General features: G+C 44.1%; 1 protein-coding gene across 1 annotated transcript in view; it reads right to left on the reverse strand.

The window, feature by feature from the left end:
• NME7 (NME/NM23 family member 7) overlaps positions 1-14183 on the reverse strand; it is an 835246-nt gene that overhangs the window by 207268 nt on the left and 613795 nt on the right. The window contains exon 10 of the mRNA XM_086934088.1: positions 1548-1649. Coding sequence (XP_086790214.1) covers positions 1548-1649 — 102 coding nt within the window. The remainder of the gene's footprint in view (positions 1-1547; positions 1650-14183) is intronic.

Here is a 14183-nt window from a genome sequence, read left to right on the forward strand (position 1 = left end):
AAGGTGTAGAGAGCAGAAACAAGGTGTAGAGAGCAGCAACAAGGTGGAGAGAGCAGAAACAAGGTGGAGTGGGCAGCAGCAAGGTGGAGAGACAGCAACAAGGTGGAGGGAGCAGCAAAAGGTGGAGAGAGTAGAAACATGGCGGAGAGAGCAGAAACAAGGCGGAGGGAGCAGAAACAAGGCGGAGAGTGCATAAACAAGGTGGATAGAGCAGAAACTAGGTGGAGAGAGCAGAAACAATTTGGAGGGAGCAGCAACAAGGAGGAGGGAGCAGCAACAAGCTGGAGAGAGCAGCAACAAGGTGGGGAGAGCGGCAACAAGGTGGAGGGAGCAGCAACAAGGTGGAGGGAGCAGCAACAAGGTGGAGAGACAACAACGAGGTGGAGAGAGGAGCAAAAGGTGGAGAGAGTAGAAACAGGATGGAGAGAGCAGAAACAAGATGGAGAGAGCAGAAACAAGGTGGAGAGAGTAGAAACAAGGTGGAGAGAGCAGAAACAAGGTGGCGAGAACAAAAACAATGTGGAGAGAGCAGCAACAAGGTGGAGAGAGCAGCAACAAGGTGGAGAGAGTAGAAACAAGGTGGAGAGAGCAGAAACAAGGTGGAGATAGTAGAAACAAGGCGGAGAGCGCAGAAACAAGGTGGAGAGAATAGAAACAAGGAGGAGAGAGCAGAAACAATGTGGAGAGAGCAGAAACAAGGCGGAGGGAGCAGCAACAAGGAGGATTGATGCATCAAGGTCGAAAAGAAGAAAAGCAACTTGCTTAAGAAATAACGGCAATAGTGTGAGAGAGAGGGGCAAAAAGGGAAAAGGGTGGCAACAAGAGGGAGAGAAAGGGGGCAATAAGAGGGAGAGAAAGGGGCAACAAGAATGTAGGAATATAATAAAGTGGACAGTGGAAATGGGAGAACACACTTACAATAGAGGCGAAAGGCAGGGCCACTCAAAGAGAAATTACCACTTAATGCAGACACAATAAAATGATGTTCTTCCTCAGCACATTTTCAGTTGTAAAAATATTCATTATTCGGTTTCAAGTAAACCATGAACTTGTTCTCACCTAAAAAGCAAACTTGCTCCTTACTTTCAAAAGTAGGGCGTGAAATATTCCATTTATACACCTCACCAGGAAACACTTTTAAAGAGTACGTCAACACGCTTAATTTAAGGGCATAAAAACACAACAGAACAAAAGTACATTGACGTTAAACATCACTCTAACCTCAAAGCTTTGCAAAACGTTTGAAATAATAACCTGACAGAAAATCATTTTACGCAAATATATGAGCCAGAGCAATACGAGCAAACATAGGAAACAATACAAACACGTGGGTGTAATTCTCAAGTACACACTAATGCACAATATCTTCAGGGGGTACTTATAAAATGTCTTCAAGGGCCTCTGCGGGAGTGCGGATTAACATCTGCAGGGCACCGTTAGAAAAAAACAATTTTTTGTGCCAATGTTCTGCAGTCTCAAGTGTGCTTCCGGTGTTTGCCGGAAGACACCGATTTGAAAAGCCTGATGTTTTCATCTACTTAGCTTACCGGATCAGAAGGGCCGCAGAATTCCCGGAAACATTTGGGGGCGTCGGCACTTCGAATCTCCATCACAACACAAGCACCAGCACAAAGCTCCACCAGCATTTCCTGCGTGAGGGAAATACAGGGAGGAGAAAATCCAGTAAATTCGTCATCCATCCTCTGCATTTAGTCAAACAGTGAACAGGTCTCTACTGTTGATATTAGAAAATCCTTAAGGAATTGGACCAACTTGTATACAATGGTGTGCTTAGGGTACCAATTATTAACGCTAAGTTAAAAGGCACTTCGGTGCACATACATCAAAATAAACAATAGCAATTCTTTAATTGCGATTTTTAAAGAATCGCAATTAAAGAATCGCTATTACCTATGCATTTAGGATGCGCAAAAAAAATTGCTATTGTTACAGATTCCTTAATTGCGACTTGCAAATTACAAGTCGCAATTAAGGAATTGATTACCAATCATTCCTATGGACCTAGGTCTATAGGAATGAATGGAAATTGCATGCGCAATTTGCGAGTACCCAATAGGTACTCGCAAATTGTGCATGTAATTTCAAGGGTGCAAGGGTGTCAAAAGGAAACCCAGATGCACCCCAGAAATTACAATGTATTCACATGTTGCGCACACACATGCCCCAAGGGCATGTGTGTGTGTGTGTGTGTGTGTAACATGGGACTGTGAAAAATGCACTTTAGTGCATTTTTCAAAGAAATCGCAAATTACTATCAACTTTAGATTGACGGTAATGTGAGATTTCTATTTGTGAAATCGCAAATTATTTTTGTTTAATGCATTGCATTTAAGGAATCGCAATTTGCGATTCCTTAAATGCAATCGCAATTTAAGTAATTGCAAATTTGCGATTCCTTAAATTGCGTTTTTTGCATTTGGGATGACGCATCCCAAATGCAAAAATACCGGTTGCAGAGGGGCAGATTCTGTGAATCTGCCCGTTTGCGACCGGTTTTTCTGTTGATGCATGTGGCCCTTCATTCGTTGTAGCCCCCTTGATGGAACACTAACTTCAGAATGCTCTTGCTACCTAGTGCTGACAGCCTTTACTTTAGGCACAGTGACAGGGACATGAAGCAGACAGGGATACTTGCTGTGTTTGTTGTTTAGGTTGGCTCAGATAATGGGATGCGAGGCTGACTAAACATCTGGTGTCGGCCCAAAACATCTATTAATTGCCCATGCTGTTCTTATTCACCTTCATGCCTAGCTTAGGCCAGAATTGCAAGGCAGGCAATTAACAGTGGCAAGCGCGTTTTTTGCTAAGATCCAAACATTAGATGTTGGCCTTTTTCTCCCAGTTCTAAGGTTAAAGAGTTTCCGTAACTTGGCCATACAAATGAGAAGCTCCTTGCTTTTGACGATGATCTGTCCACAGATTTTAGGGATAAGAGGAAGCAAACGGCGTCTTCAATGATAACCCTTTGATAAGGAGACAGGTCTCTTCAATGTGGATGACCCTCCAGGTGATGGCGTGTAGACTAGGGCCTTTCTTTGGTGGGATCCTCGAGGCCCAAAGCACTCGAGGGGGGCGGGGGGTAGCTGCTGCTGACGGAATATAAACCTAGGTTATGTACCCCCTAAAACTACCAAGAGAAAATGGCAAATAATGTCAGTAGCCACAGACCTATCAAAGATGAAGCCCAACATATGCTTCTGCATGCCACTTTTTCAGTGTACGTTTCCAAAGCCATAGTGTGAGAAATGATTTCCGAAAGTTACAAAGTGTGGTGACATAGCACACATTCACTAATGTGCTACTGTGCAGAAACATTACTCACTGGAGATGCTGAGTGCAGATTCCCTGCACACAGATCTCAATTCACAAAAGTGTGTATGCAGAATGAGGACTAGGCTGGCAGCGTAAGTGCTACCCAACCTAGTATATAGAATGGTCCGTGAGTACTAAAGCAGTGAAGATGCTGCCTTAGCATACAGGACTCCCTTCGGTTATGTGAGGGGTCTGCTCAGACACCTCTGTGAATGAGGGATGTGATTGGCTCTGAGCCCGCCACACCCCGAGCAGCCACTCTATGCAAATATTGCGCTCAGTCACAGTTTGTGTGTGCAGAATTCATTCTGTGCTGATACATGTATTTTGGGGAATGTGGTCATGCACAAAATCGGATTTTATTGAACCGGTCAGGACTCAGATTTAAAAAAGGTTTATAAATATGGCTCTTTGACTGTGCTGTGAGTCAGTTAATCTTGTCGAACTGCTTTGTTCTAGCATACCATAACTGCCCTTCCTACACAAACTGCATACAAGTGGCACACCAAGAAGGAATGACAGGCATTTCCCATAAATGTCAGGTTTAGGAAGGTTGTGGTTAATAGTATCCATTTTCTTATTTATCCCCTTCACTGCGGCGGCTATTCCGCCGCAGTGCTAAGGAGGCGGGGCGGGGCGGCCGCACGGCGGCCGCATGCTGGTGACGGAACCGCTCCGTCACCAGCGTCGGTTGACCTGTGCTTGTGACGGAGCGGTTCCGTCATGGCCCGCCCCGCTCAATAGAACGTCAGCGCAGGCGCGAAATTCGCGCCGCGCAGGCGCGCCGAGCGGGCCATGACTGAACCGCTCCGTCATCAGCACAGCTCACCCGTAGCTGATGACGGAGCGGTTCCGTCATCAGCACTTAAGGGGTTAATGCTTCGTTTTAGTCTTGATACTTTCTTTAAAAAAGTCAAGTGTAGTAGTAATACTAAAACATAGCACAGCAAGTCAAGTACAGGTTTTCCTTGTATATGCATCCAGCTTTACTCTTGCAACTATTTAAGTGTATGCAGAATTTATGGCAGGTTAAACCCACAAGACTAGCTGACTATGGGCACTGGCCAAACGAGTTTCACTGGAATCCTATATGCAAGCTGATTTTTCAGCTTTGCCCCCACACTCCATGTACTATGCTTTAATTAAATCGTTAACCTTGAGTACTTCTTCATGAGGGACACTCCTGATTTTGGTCATGTTAATGTACTCTGACATGCACCGTGTTGACACAAGCCACTCTAGGGTTCTCAAGTACAATGGGAGTTTCACAGTGTGTCCATATTTAGCCGCGTCAGAGGGGTGAGCAGTGGACTACTGCAGGAGCGAAGCGACTGTAGCTTCGAAGAACGCGGGCTAAGAAGACACTGAGAGGAAAGAGAGCATTAAATGGAAATGAGAAAAGGTACAACCCTGAGAGAAAGGGAGAACGTTGTGTTTGGGAGTTTGAGATTGAAAGGTTCAGATCGAAAGAAGATGGATGGCCTACTGGGATTATGGGCATTCATACAGAGGGTGATATGAAAATGAAGGAATGCTGCTGATATGAGTGATCTGTGGGAGGGAGCAAGGCGGTAAGAGGATGGGGAGAGAGGGAGAGAGAGAGAGAGACCTCAGTATTCAAGTGGGTTCTGACTGAGCTTCCACAGACAAAACTATTTAGCACCGAAAAATAAAAGACAGATTCCTGCCAGAAGCTTAACCATGACAAAATCAACCACGTCTAACTCACAGAAGAGACACAAAAGCAGCAATACCAAAATAATGCTAATTTAAGAAAAAAAACACAATACAATTACTATGGCAATTTAATTATTTTTAAAAAATGAAACACACCAGACGTAGGGATCAGAAGATATTAAAAGACACATTTAGATGTTTGCCTTTTAAATCAATCATTGAAAGTGAAAAACTGAGCGCTTCATTGGTCTGGTTGCGCTTCTCAAAAAGGTCAGTGGGGGCAGCACTGCATTGGATTTTGGCACTGAAACAAAGGAATGCTGAGAAGGTGGATTTGTAAATGAATGTCTGAACTTACAAAAATGTGTAGCAAAGGTTCTATATTTCTATGGTGATGCAGTGGTTCCCAAAAGTTCAGGACACGTTCCTTGGGCACTTATCTCCAGTTTCAAGCGAGAGAAAAAAAACTTTTTCTAATTCCAGAAAGGATTACTGCCATTTGCCCAGTCTCCCATGTTCTTCCTGGTTTTATCCCAGGTAGACGCACCTCTCTGTCGTTTAGAGCTTTCACACTCCCTCTAGTTACAGGAGAAGAAACCCCACAGTAGATACTCTTCTTTGGATGGCACTGCATCCCATTCTCTTGACAAGTCAACAACAGTGCAGCTCCTCTGGCCCTCAGCATAGTTTTCCAGAGTCAGACATTGAAGGGGAGGCAGAAGCCACTCTCAGGGCCAGCCTTAGTGCTGGTGGCACTCAGCACTACAATCTTTTTTTGGCGCCTCCTCAATCACTTCCTCCACGGATTCCCTCACTATCACTCTCCAACAGTGCCCCTCATCTCCCCATAGCTCCTCTCTCTCATGAATGTCATTGTTTTATAGCGCTACTCCTACCAGTGTAGGGTGTCAGAGAACTTTACATAATACACACACATTATCCAGAGACAATAAATCATGCATGTGTGAATCTGTCAATACGCAATGTTGCATACGACAACGCAGATTACAAGGCATAGGTATCACATGTACTAGCAGTCAGTATATTTTAATAGTGTTTGGCCCAGAGAAGTACAAACTCAGGATAGAAAACGTACCACAGAAGTTGAGATTTACTTTTCTAATATGAATGTATTTCTACCCAAACTAACCCTTTTAGCAACATTCGAAAAATGAAAGACTGGGGACAAAACATAACGTTCTAATCTATACCATGCACATTGCGTGCAGCTCTTTGAGGACATATCACAGTGTTATTTTAGGATTGTAATTTATGAACTGCAAGTAACAATAGGATCTCCGAGGCAAAAGCAGTAGCCCAATGAGCTATCCACATAAAATACAGGCCTGTGAGCTGCATGGTACATGTTCTTGGCAGAAGGCATATTAACCCTCAGAGCTACTTTATGATCAGTTGAAACTGCCACGAGACAAAATTCTGATCTCTCTCAAGCAGGAACATTATTCATGAGAGTTATCTTGACTTTTATACTGTTGCCTCAAAAACTGCTGGACATAAAGTAACTCTGCAGCAGGTGCGTTTAAACCCATTACTTATTTCTAAACACAACACTCCCCACAGGCAGTGCCAGGTGGGCTGCACCAGTCGCACCGCCCTAAAGCCGGCCCTGGTTACTCTTTTCAGTTATTTTTCCACAGGCACTCTTCTTGTTATCCTCTCCCATCCAAGTAGCACTCTGAAATGTGAGGGATAGGAACACTGTTTTATAAGGGTGATCCACTAATGACTGTCAGAGTTCTCTAAATGAACAAGAGTTAAACTCCTGCACATCTCTGCCTGCCCTTCTCAACTATTCCTGTGCCATAGTGGAGAAGTGTGGCTCACTGGTTAGAGCAGGCAGACCCTGAAGCAGAGGTCAGACCCAGGACCAGGGTTCAATTCCCGACGCGGCAGGGTCTTGAGCTCAAATGTCCACGGACTCGATAATTCTCGCTTCGGTGCCTGACCTAATCATGGGTTCACACTCTGCAACTCTGGGCATTAAGCTTGCTTAATCTCCACAACGGCCCCCCGCGGCGGGATTGCCTGGCTTTCACCTTGGGGATGCCCTGTAGGGGCTATCTCACAGGGAAAAACCAGGACGGGTTCCCAAGGCAAGCGCGGAGATACCCCTTCGGGGGTCGATTCTGGCGCTATATAAGAATATAATAATAATAATAAAAATAATAGTGTAACATTCTTTCTCTTTCCATGATGGCGCAAGGGAAATTCTTTGCTTACATTTATTTGCCCCTGCATTTAAACTCTACTCAAAGTCCACCCTTTGTAGCCCTTTTATGATCAAAATGAAATGCACACCTTGTCAGCACCCCTCTTATGGAGGCAGGCTCCTGGTTGTCTGTGGGAATAAATATTTGCTGATGGATCAACTAAGGTAGCCACGTTGACAGTTGGTTGCTAAACAGAAGGCACGTTTCTTTGTATATGGCCTGTGAGAAAAGACACATGTCCCTGTCAGGAGGTACACAGACCAGACGGCAGGAACAAGCTTGTCCGTCCTTTGTCTGAGCAGCCAATGAGCAGCGAAGCTAGCTTTGAGAGATGGCTCTGAAACACGGAAGAGGCGCATATTTGACGCATGTTCTCCTTCCCTAGACTGTCTGGAGAGAGGTGTGAGATAAACGAATTGTTGGGGCCCTGTTGGAAATCCAGCCAGGTAGCTGGGAGCAGTCACCTAGGTTCAAAGGATAGAGAGGCGGCCTACCTTTCCAAACATTCTTGTGACACAAAATAAACATCCACATTGCCAAATGATTTCGTCTGCTTATTAGTTATATGACGCAAGAATTGAAAGAAAAATAATACTCTTGGTAATCACATATGGATATGAAAACCAAACACAAGAGGGGATTATGGTTAACAATCCGTCTCTTGAAAAAAGACTATTTTAACTGGACACACAGAGAATTACTTTTCAGGAAATTCAGATTTGTGTCTGTATGTATGTTCTTGGTAGATTTTTAGTGAGAAGAATTATATTCACTTTGAGTTTGCAGTATTAGCATAATGGAGGATCCTGAAGGTAATGGGGTTATTGGCCACACTGTTATTTTTTTCATGCATTTGTTTAATTGCTAAACGAGTCACTAACACACGGAGTAGATGGTCCAGAGGATATAATTTCGAAATTAACTCAGTGTAGGACAATTGATTCATGCCATATTATGGAGCGGAAAGAACATAAGAAATATAATATTTCCTATTCAGAGAAAATGTCCAGGGAATCTGTCACTGAACATTTTCCCTTAGTGTAAAAATGGTATTTGCAAGACAGGGGATGAGAGCAACCCACAAAAACACCCCCAACACACATACTGCTTCCCAGTTATTTTTTGTTTAGGTTCTGCAATGCATCGGAGGCCTGTGCTAGAAAGGATTGTGAGCACTGCTGACCTTCCTCCATGCTGCTATTGCTGAGGTTGCCTTCGGTGGAAGCCCTCAGCCAAGTCAAGGAGATCCCTAAAGGAGCTGTAAGGCTGCAGTGTCCTCACCACCAGACCAGTGGTATGTTCCTAAAGAATCTCCATCGAAGACTGTTGGTTTCATGAGCATCCACTGAGCCTTCAAACTCATCAGAGATGGAGGTCAGGGTCCTGGAGCTACTGACCGCTATAAAGAGAAAGGTTCAGATGAGCTGGTGGTGACTCTTCCCTGCAAACGCACCCCTCCCAGCACCATTCATTTGTATTAATTGAATCAGTTGCTCCCGTGGCCTTTCCAAGTGTAGTGGACATTATTCTAACCGCCAAATGACAAGTCACCATGAGTAACAAAAGGAGATGCTGGTCCCAAACCTGCTCTTCCCATGTGATACTCATATGTAGTTGAATTCAATGTAAAATATGTACCACGAAAAGAAATGTTGAAACAGAATAAACTTATTTAACAGTTCCACTACACGGAACTTAAAAACAAATACATTATAGAAAAACAGTCAGAAAACTTCAGACCTAAGCTTATGACGTCGAACTGTGTAATTTTAGTCGTTCATGGAAGTGACAAATAATTCCAGGAGTACTCCTGGTTGCAGATTCCCAGACGTTAAGACACGCGGATAACAAATTACACATGCAGAAATGTACATTGATACATTTCTGCATACTCATGAAGCGCCAATGCCGAATATTTTCTTTGCTACCTTTCTCCTTCCCAACGAATGTATTTACTTCTGCATCTGACAGGAGTGGCAAACTGCCTGGCATGACAGTGGTTCCTGTCAATGCATTTTACTGTTTTCTACAGGGCTGTGTCGAAAGGGCACAGCCGTGTAGAAAAAATATAATTTTGTTTCCAAAAAGAAAAAAAGTAATCCTGCCTTTGCCATGGGTGGCTTCTCTCATGGTGGGTGCACATTATAATGGTCTTACTGTTCTTTACCGCCAGGTTTTACCTGACAGTAGGAAACAGTACAAAAAAAAAGGACTACATGTCCGCCTATCTAAATTTGGCAGTCAGACACGTGGCCATTTCTCAGGACCTTACTCTCCCTGGGGCTGTCAGAGAAGTTTGGCCACAGCAGAGACAGAGTAGTCTCCGCCATAACAAGAACATAACGTCTTCCTGCGAATTAAATTTGTCTGGCAACTATATGGGGGGCGGGAATAGAAGTTATGACCGGGTATCCTCTCTGCCAATATATAAATCAGACCCATAGTATGCTCAATAAGCCACTAGAAAGAAGGAGGTAGAAAATCAGAATCTGTTGGGTGGGTATATATATATATATATATATATATATATATATATATATATATATATATATATATATATATATATATATATATATATATATATATATATATATATATATATATATATATATATATATATATATATACAAATATATTTATATATATAAATAAATAAATATAAATATATATAAATATACACATACACACACAGAGTTTAACATTAATGCACTTCATCTACTCTTGGAGTGTTATGATTATGTGTGTCCTATCTAAATAGTAGTAGTCTTTGTCCATACAGAGCACTTTTAAGGTATTTATTGATGGTACAGTGTTCAAATCGTCATGCACTCTCTTGTAACTCAGCATGTGGCATCGCATTTTGCCTATACATTTAATGAGTATGTGTTTGTGGTTTCTGTATATAGGTGCAATGTCACCAATTGGTGCCAATATGATGTCAAAGGCACCCATGAGATGCGGGAAGTGGGCAGCAGCCTAGAAATCTGTCCTAACATTTTGCTGACTAGGGCCTGTTTGGCAAACTTCTACTATCAGGGTGTGATGCTAGGATGGCCTCCTTCACACAAGGTAGGAATGAAGCAAGTGCTCTCTGTAACCCCTCAGCCACTTCTGCACGCGTGCTCTGAAAGGAGCCTGCTGTCAGAAGATGCGCAATCGCAAGTTGTCATTGTAATAACAATTGAATAATGTAACTTTCTCTGTAACAATTGTTAAAATTGCATGGGCATTTTTCATTACAGCCAGACATTCTTATCTATTTCAATTTAAAACGGTAGCAGTATCACAAGTAATTTAACATGAGCTAGAATAGCTTCCGAACTGCCCGTAGCGGGCTCAGGGAGGATGCTGTTTGTTCAAGGAGCCACCATCAAATGTCACTGCCTAGCATACAACTTTGTTTGATCTCCTCAGGTTTCACAAACAGTGTCACCCTCACCTGTAGATACTTTCCTGCACAGCTTTCTATTTAGGGGAGGGCAGGCTTCCATGGTCTTAGAATAGTGTTAATTTCGCAGGTGCTTTCATTTAGTGCTATTTTAAAACACAATTTGTTCTGAAACTCTTCAGCACCTTCACATCCTTTTATTAGTTATAGATTGGTGTTATTTAGCAAAGGGTCAGTGCTTAATCTGAGCCAGTGGTTTCCGGAGCTTGGCACCAGCACATAATTGTCAACACTAGCGCTTGTGACAATATGTGGGGCAAGCTGCAGTGGCGTCCTGGCGAAAGTCCTGGCACTTAGTTTCTTTTTTTTTTTTACAAATTAAGCACTGCGATGTGTGTTTGTGCTGCTGTCGTCTTGAAATACCAAACTCTGCGTGCATTAATGTGCTTTTAGTGCTACTTAACGGAGAATGTTTTATATCTTTGGTGATGTAAAACTTTGGCCCAGAAGACAGGGCGACTCTGTTTGAGCAGAGGAGCATCACCCACAGGCCAGAGCTGAAAAATAAAATGGTAATGAAGTTTATTTATTACTATTTTATTTTTCAGCAACCGCCCGTCCTGAACTGAGTGACCGGACAGGGTGTGGCCAGTGCTGCCGCGTGGAGCAGGGAGCGGTGTGCTTTGAAATGCGCATATCTCTTTAGCCAGCCGTCTTGGGATGGCCAGCCAGATATGCCATGCATTTTAAACTTCTCTGACCTAGCTGTCTTAGACAGCTGAGTTAGAAAAAGTGCACACCTCCAGTGGTCTTAGGAGCGGTGAGAGAGCACACTCTATCCAATCCTGGCACTGCTCATGCTGTGAGAGCAGCACCAGGTTTGGTTATTGCAGATTCCTTGTCCCGCGTTGGAGCCTGCCTGGAAGAGAGACGACCGGTGGAGGACATCCCGTCGTGAGGGAAGTGTTTTATTTATTTTGTGTCCCTCTTCCTCCTCCCTCCACCGGCCACACCACCCTCGGTACATGGCAACCGCCACTGAAAGAAGAGCTTAGCCACTCAAAAGTTGGTTGATGCTGCACTACGTGAGTGACTGCTTAGTGATTATGGGTCAGAGAGTAAATTTAGGAATGATGAAGTACATACAATATAATCCTGCAAAACCTCAGAATGAGGTTGTTAGACTTGGCACTGTTGGCGTGGGTCTCCCTTCAGGTGTTGTTTCTGGTTATAGATGCTTTGGGCACTGTGCCACTGCTCTTCAGCACAACAGTGCAAGTGCTCACTATGGTAAATTGATGTATGGATTAGTGATTCCATGATTGGTTGGTTTGGTTTACTTGTCAGACCCTAGTACAGTGCACTGAGTGTGCCATGGGCTTGTAAACTAAATGCCTCTGGTGGTTTTACAGCACTGGCTGTGCGACCCATAGATGCAGCCTGTAAAAGTGAGTCTCAGGTCTGCCATTGCAGAGGCTGTGTGCAGTCTGGTACTGCTATGTTGACTGGGCACGTGCACCCACTTGCCAGTCCCTAAACCTTCCCTTTTCTGCATATTAGTCACACCTATGGAAGGCCCAAGGGCAGGGTGCATTGTAGGTAAAAGGTAGGACATGCCCTGATGTATGTGGCATGTCCTAATTGTGAATTACAGCTATTTTCGTTTTTCACTATTTCAAGGCTACCTGTTCCCCATAGGCCAGAATTGCCAGTTTGATTATAACATCTTATAATCCTAACTGACTCAGGGAACTAGGTAGAAATTCGAGTTTAGTATGCCTGAACTCAGAATGATAAAATACATCTTTTAGTGAAGTTTATTTTAACATTCTATGTTTGAACATACCACTTTTAGAAAGTAGGTTTTTTCTTGCCTAACTATCCAAGCCTGCCTCTGCTAGGTTGTGTATTCCTAGTCTGGAGTTTAAGTGACAGGGTCTAGGGGAATCAAGGAGACAGGGCGAGTCGGCACAGGGCTGAATAGAGAGATCTGCATTTAGATGGGTGGGAGGAGTTGCACCTGGGACCTGATTAGGGTTGTGCCTTCCCTCCACAATGCTGGCTCCACCTCCCGTGGTGCGTCTGATGTCCCTAGCCTACACTGTGAAAGGAAAGAAGGAGTCTTCTCAACAAAGTGCTCCAGGACTGAACAGAACTGGTTTGGACTAGGCAAATGCCTCTCTGTCTTCAGAGAACAAAGGTAAAATGAGTAACAAAGAGGGGACCCAAACCCCAGAACTTTAGATCACTTTGGGATCAAGAAGAACCTTTGCTGAGAAAAGGAACCAGACGAACTGAGGAGGAGACTATCCCTAAGCTGTGTTTGGGGGATTGGCCTGCAGTGGTTGCCTTACTGCCAAAGAAAGGAGAAAGGACTTTGTGCTACTTTCATGAACTTGTAAAGGATCTCCAAGGGCTTCAGATAGAGCTTGCCTCCTGCTAAAGTCTCAGGGACAACAGACTTCGCCAACCAGCTCCCCAAGAGTTCTTTGGAAGTGCCTGCTATTGTGTTGGGCCTTCTGAGGAATTGTATGTCGCAAGGAGCTGGAAGCGCGACTCAAGAAGAAGAAGTGTGTCGCCGCCGCAGCCGCTGTCATCCCATCACTGGAGAAGGGTGTTGCCGCTGCCGCTTCGCCTCACAGAAGCGCTTCGCATCGCCGGAGAAGAGTGTCGCCGTCGCAGCCACTGTCGTCGCATCACTGAAGAAGGGTGTCGCCGCTGTCGCATCGCAGAAGCATCTCGCAACACCGGAGAAGAGTGTCGCCGTCACATCAGACACCGTTGCATCACCGGAGAAATGTGTCGCAGGGCCTGTCGTGGCTCAGAAGAATCGTTGAGTCGCCGCAAGGCCATCAGGCATGCACGCATCGTCGCATCAAGAAGACAACGCCATTTTGTTTCATTGCACCGGATCTTCATCGCTTCACGGAGCTGCTAGTCGCATCACCACGGAAGAAAAGTAAGAAACCGACGCATCACCTCCCCACGCCGAGAAAAACTGTTGCATCCCCTACGCAGCAGTAGGGACCCTACATCACCGTTCTTGCGTGTAAGGAATCGACGCATCACCTTCCCTGCAACACTTTCATTACGGATCCAAAGGTACATTGAACTTAAAGTGTTGTATTTTACATCGAAGGAGAACAAAACTAATTCTACCATTTTTAAAGTACAGTATTGGGGATTTTTGTTGTTTGTGGTCTTATGTTAAGTCTATATAAAAATACTTCTTTTTATACTACAACTTGTGTGGTGTCCATCTGTAGTGTTGTCACTGGGTTACTGTATGTATTCACAAATACTTTACACACTGCCTCTGAGATAAGCCTGACTGTTCGAGCCAAGCTACCATGGGGGTGAGCAGGGCTTATTTTAGGAGTGTTCCCCTTACCCGGACTAGACGCAAGGGTCCCTATTTAGTCAAAGGTACCGACCTCTGCCAACTAGAGACCCTCTCATCTAACAGACGTAATTTAAATAAGATTCATAAATGCAAGCAGACAGTGCACATCACGTTTGCTTCATTCATGAATTGCAGTAACAACTAATAAACA

The sequence above is a fragment of the Lissotriton vulgaris genome, chromosome 8 (assembly GCF_964263255.1).
Source record: "Lissotriton vulgaris chromosome 8, aLisVul1.2, whole genome shotgun sequence".
Lineage (NCBI taxonomy): Eukaryota > Metazoa > Chordata > Amphibia > Caudata > Salamandridae > Lissotriton > Lissotriton vulgaris.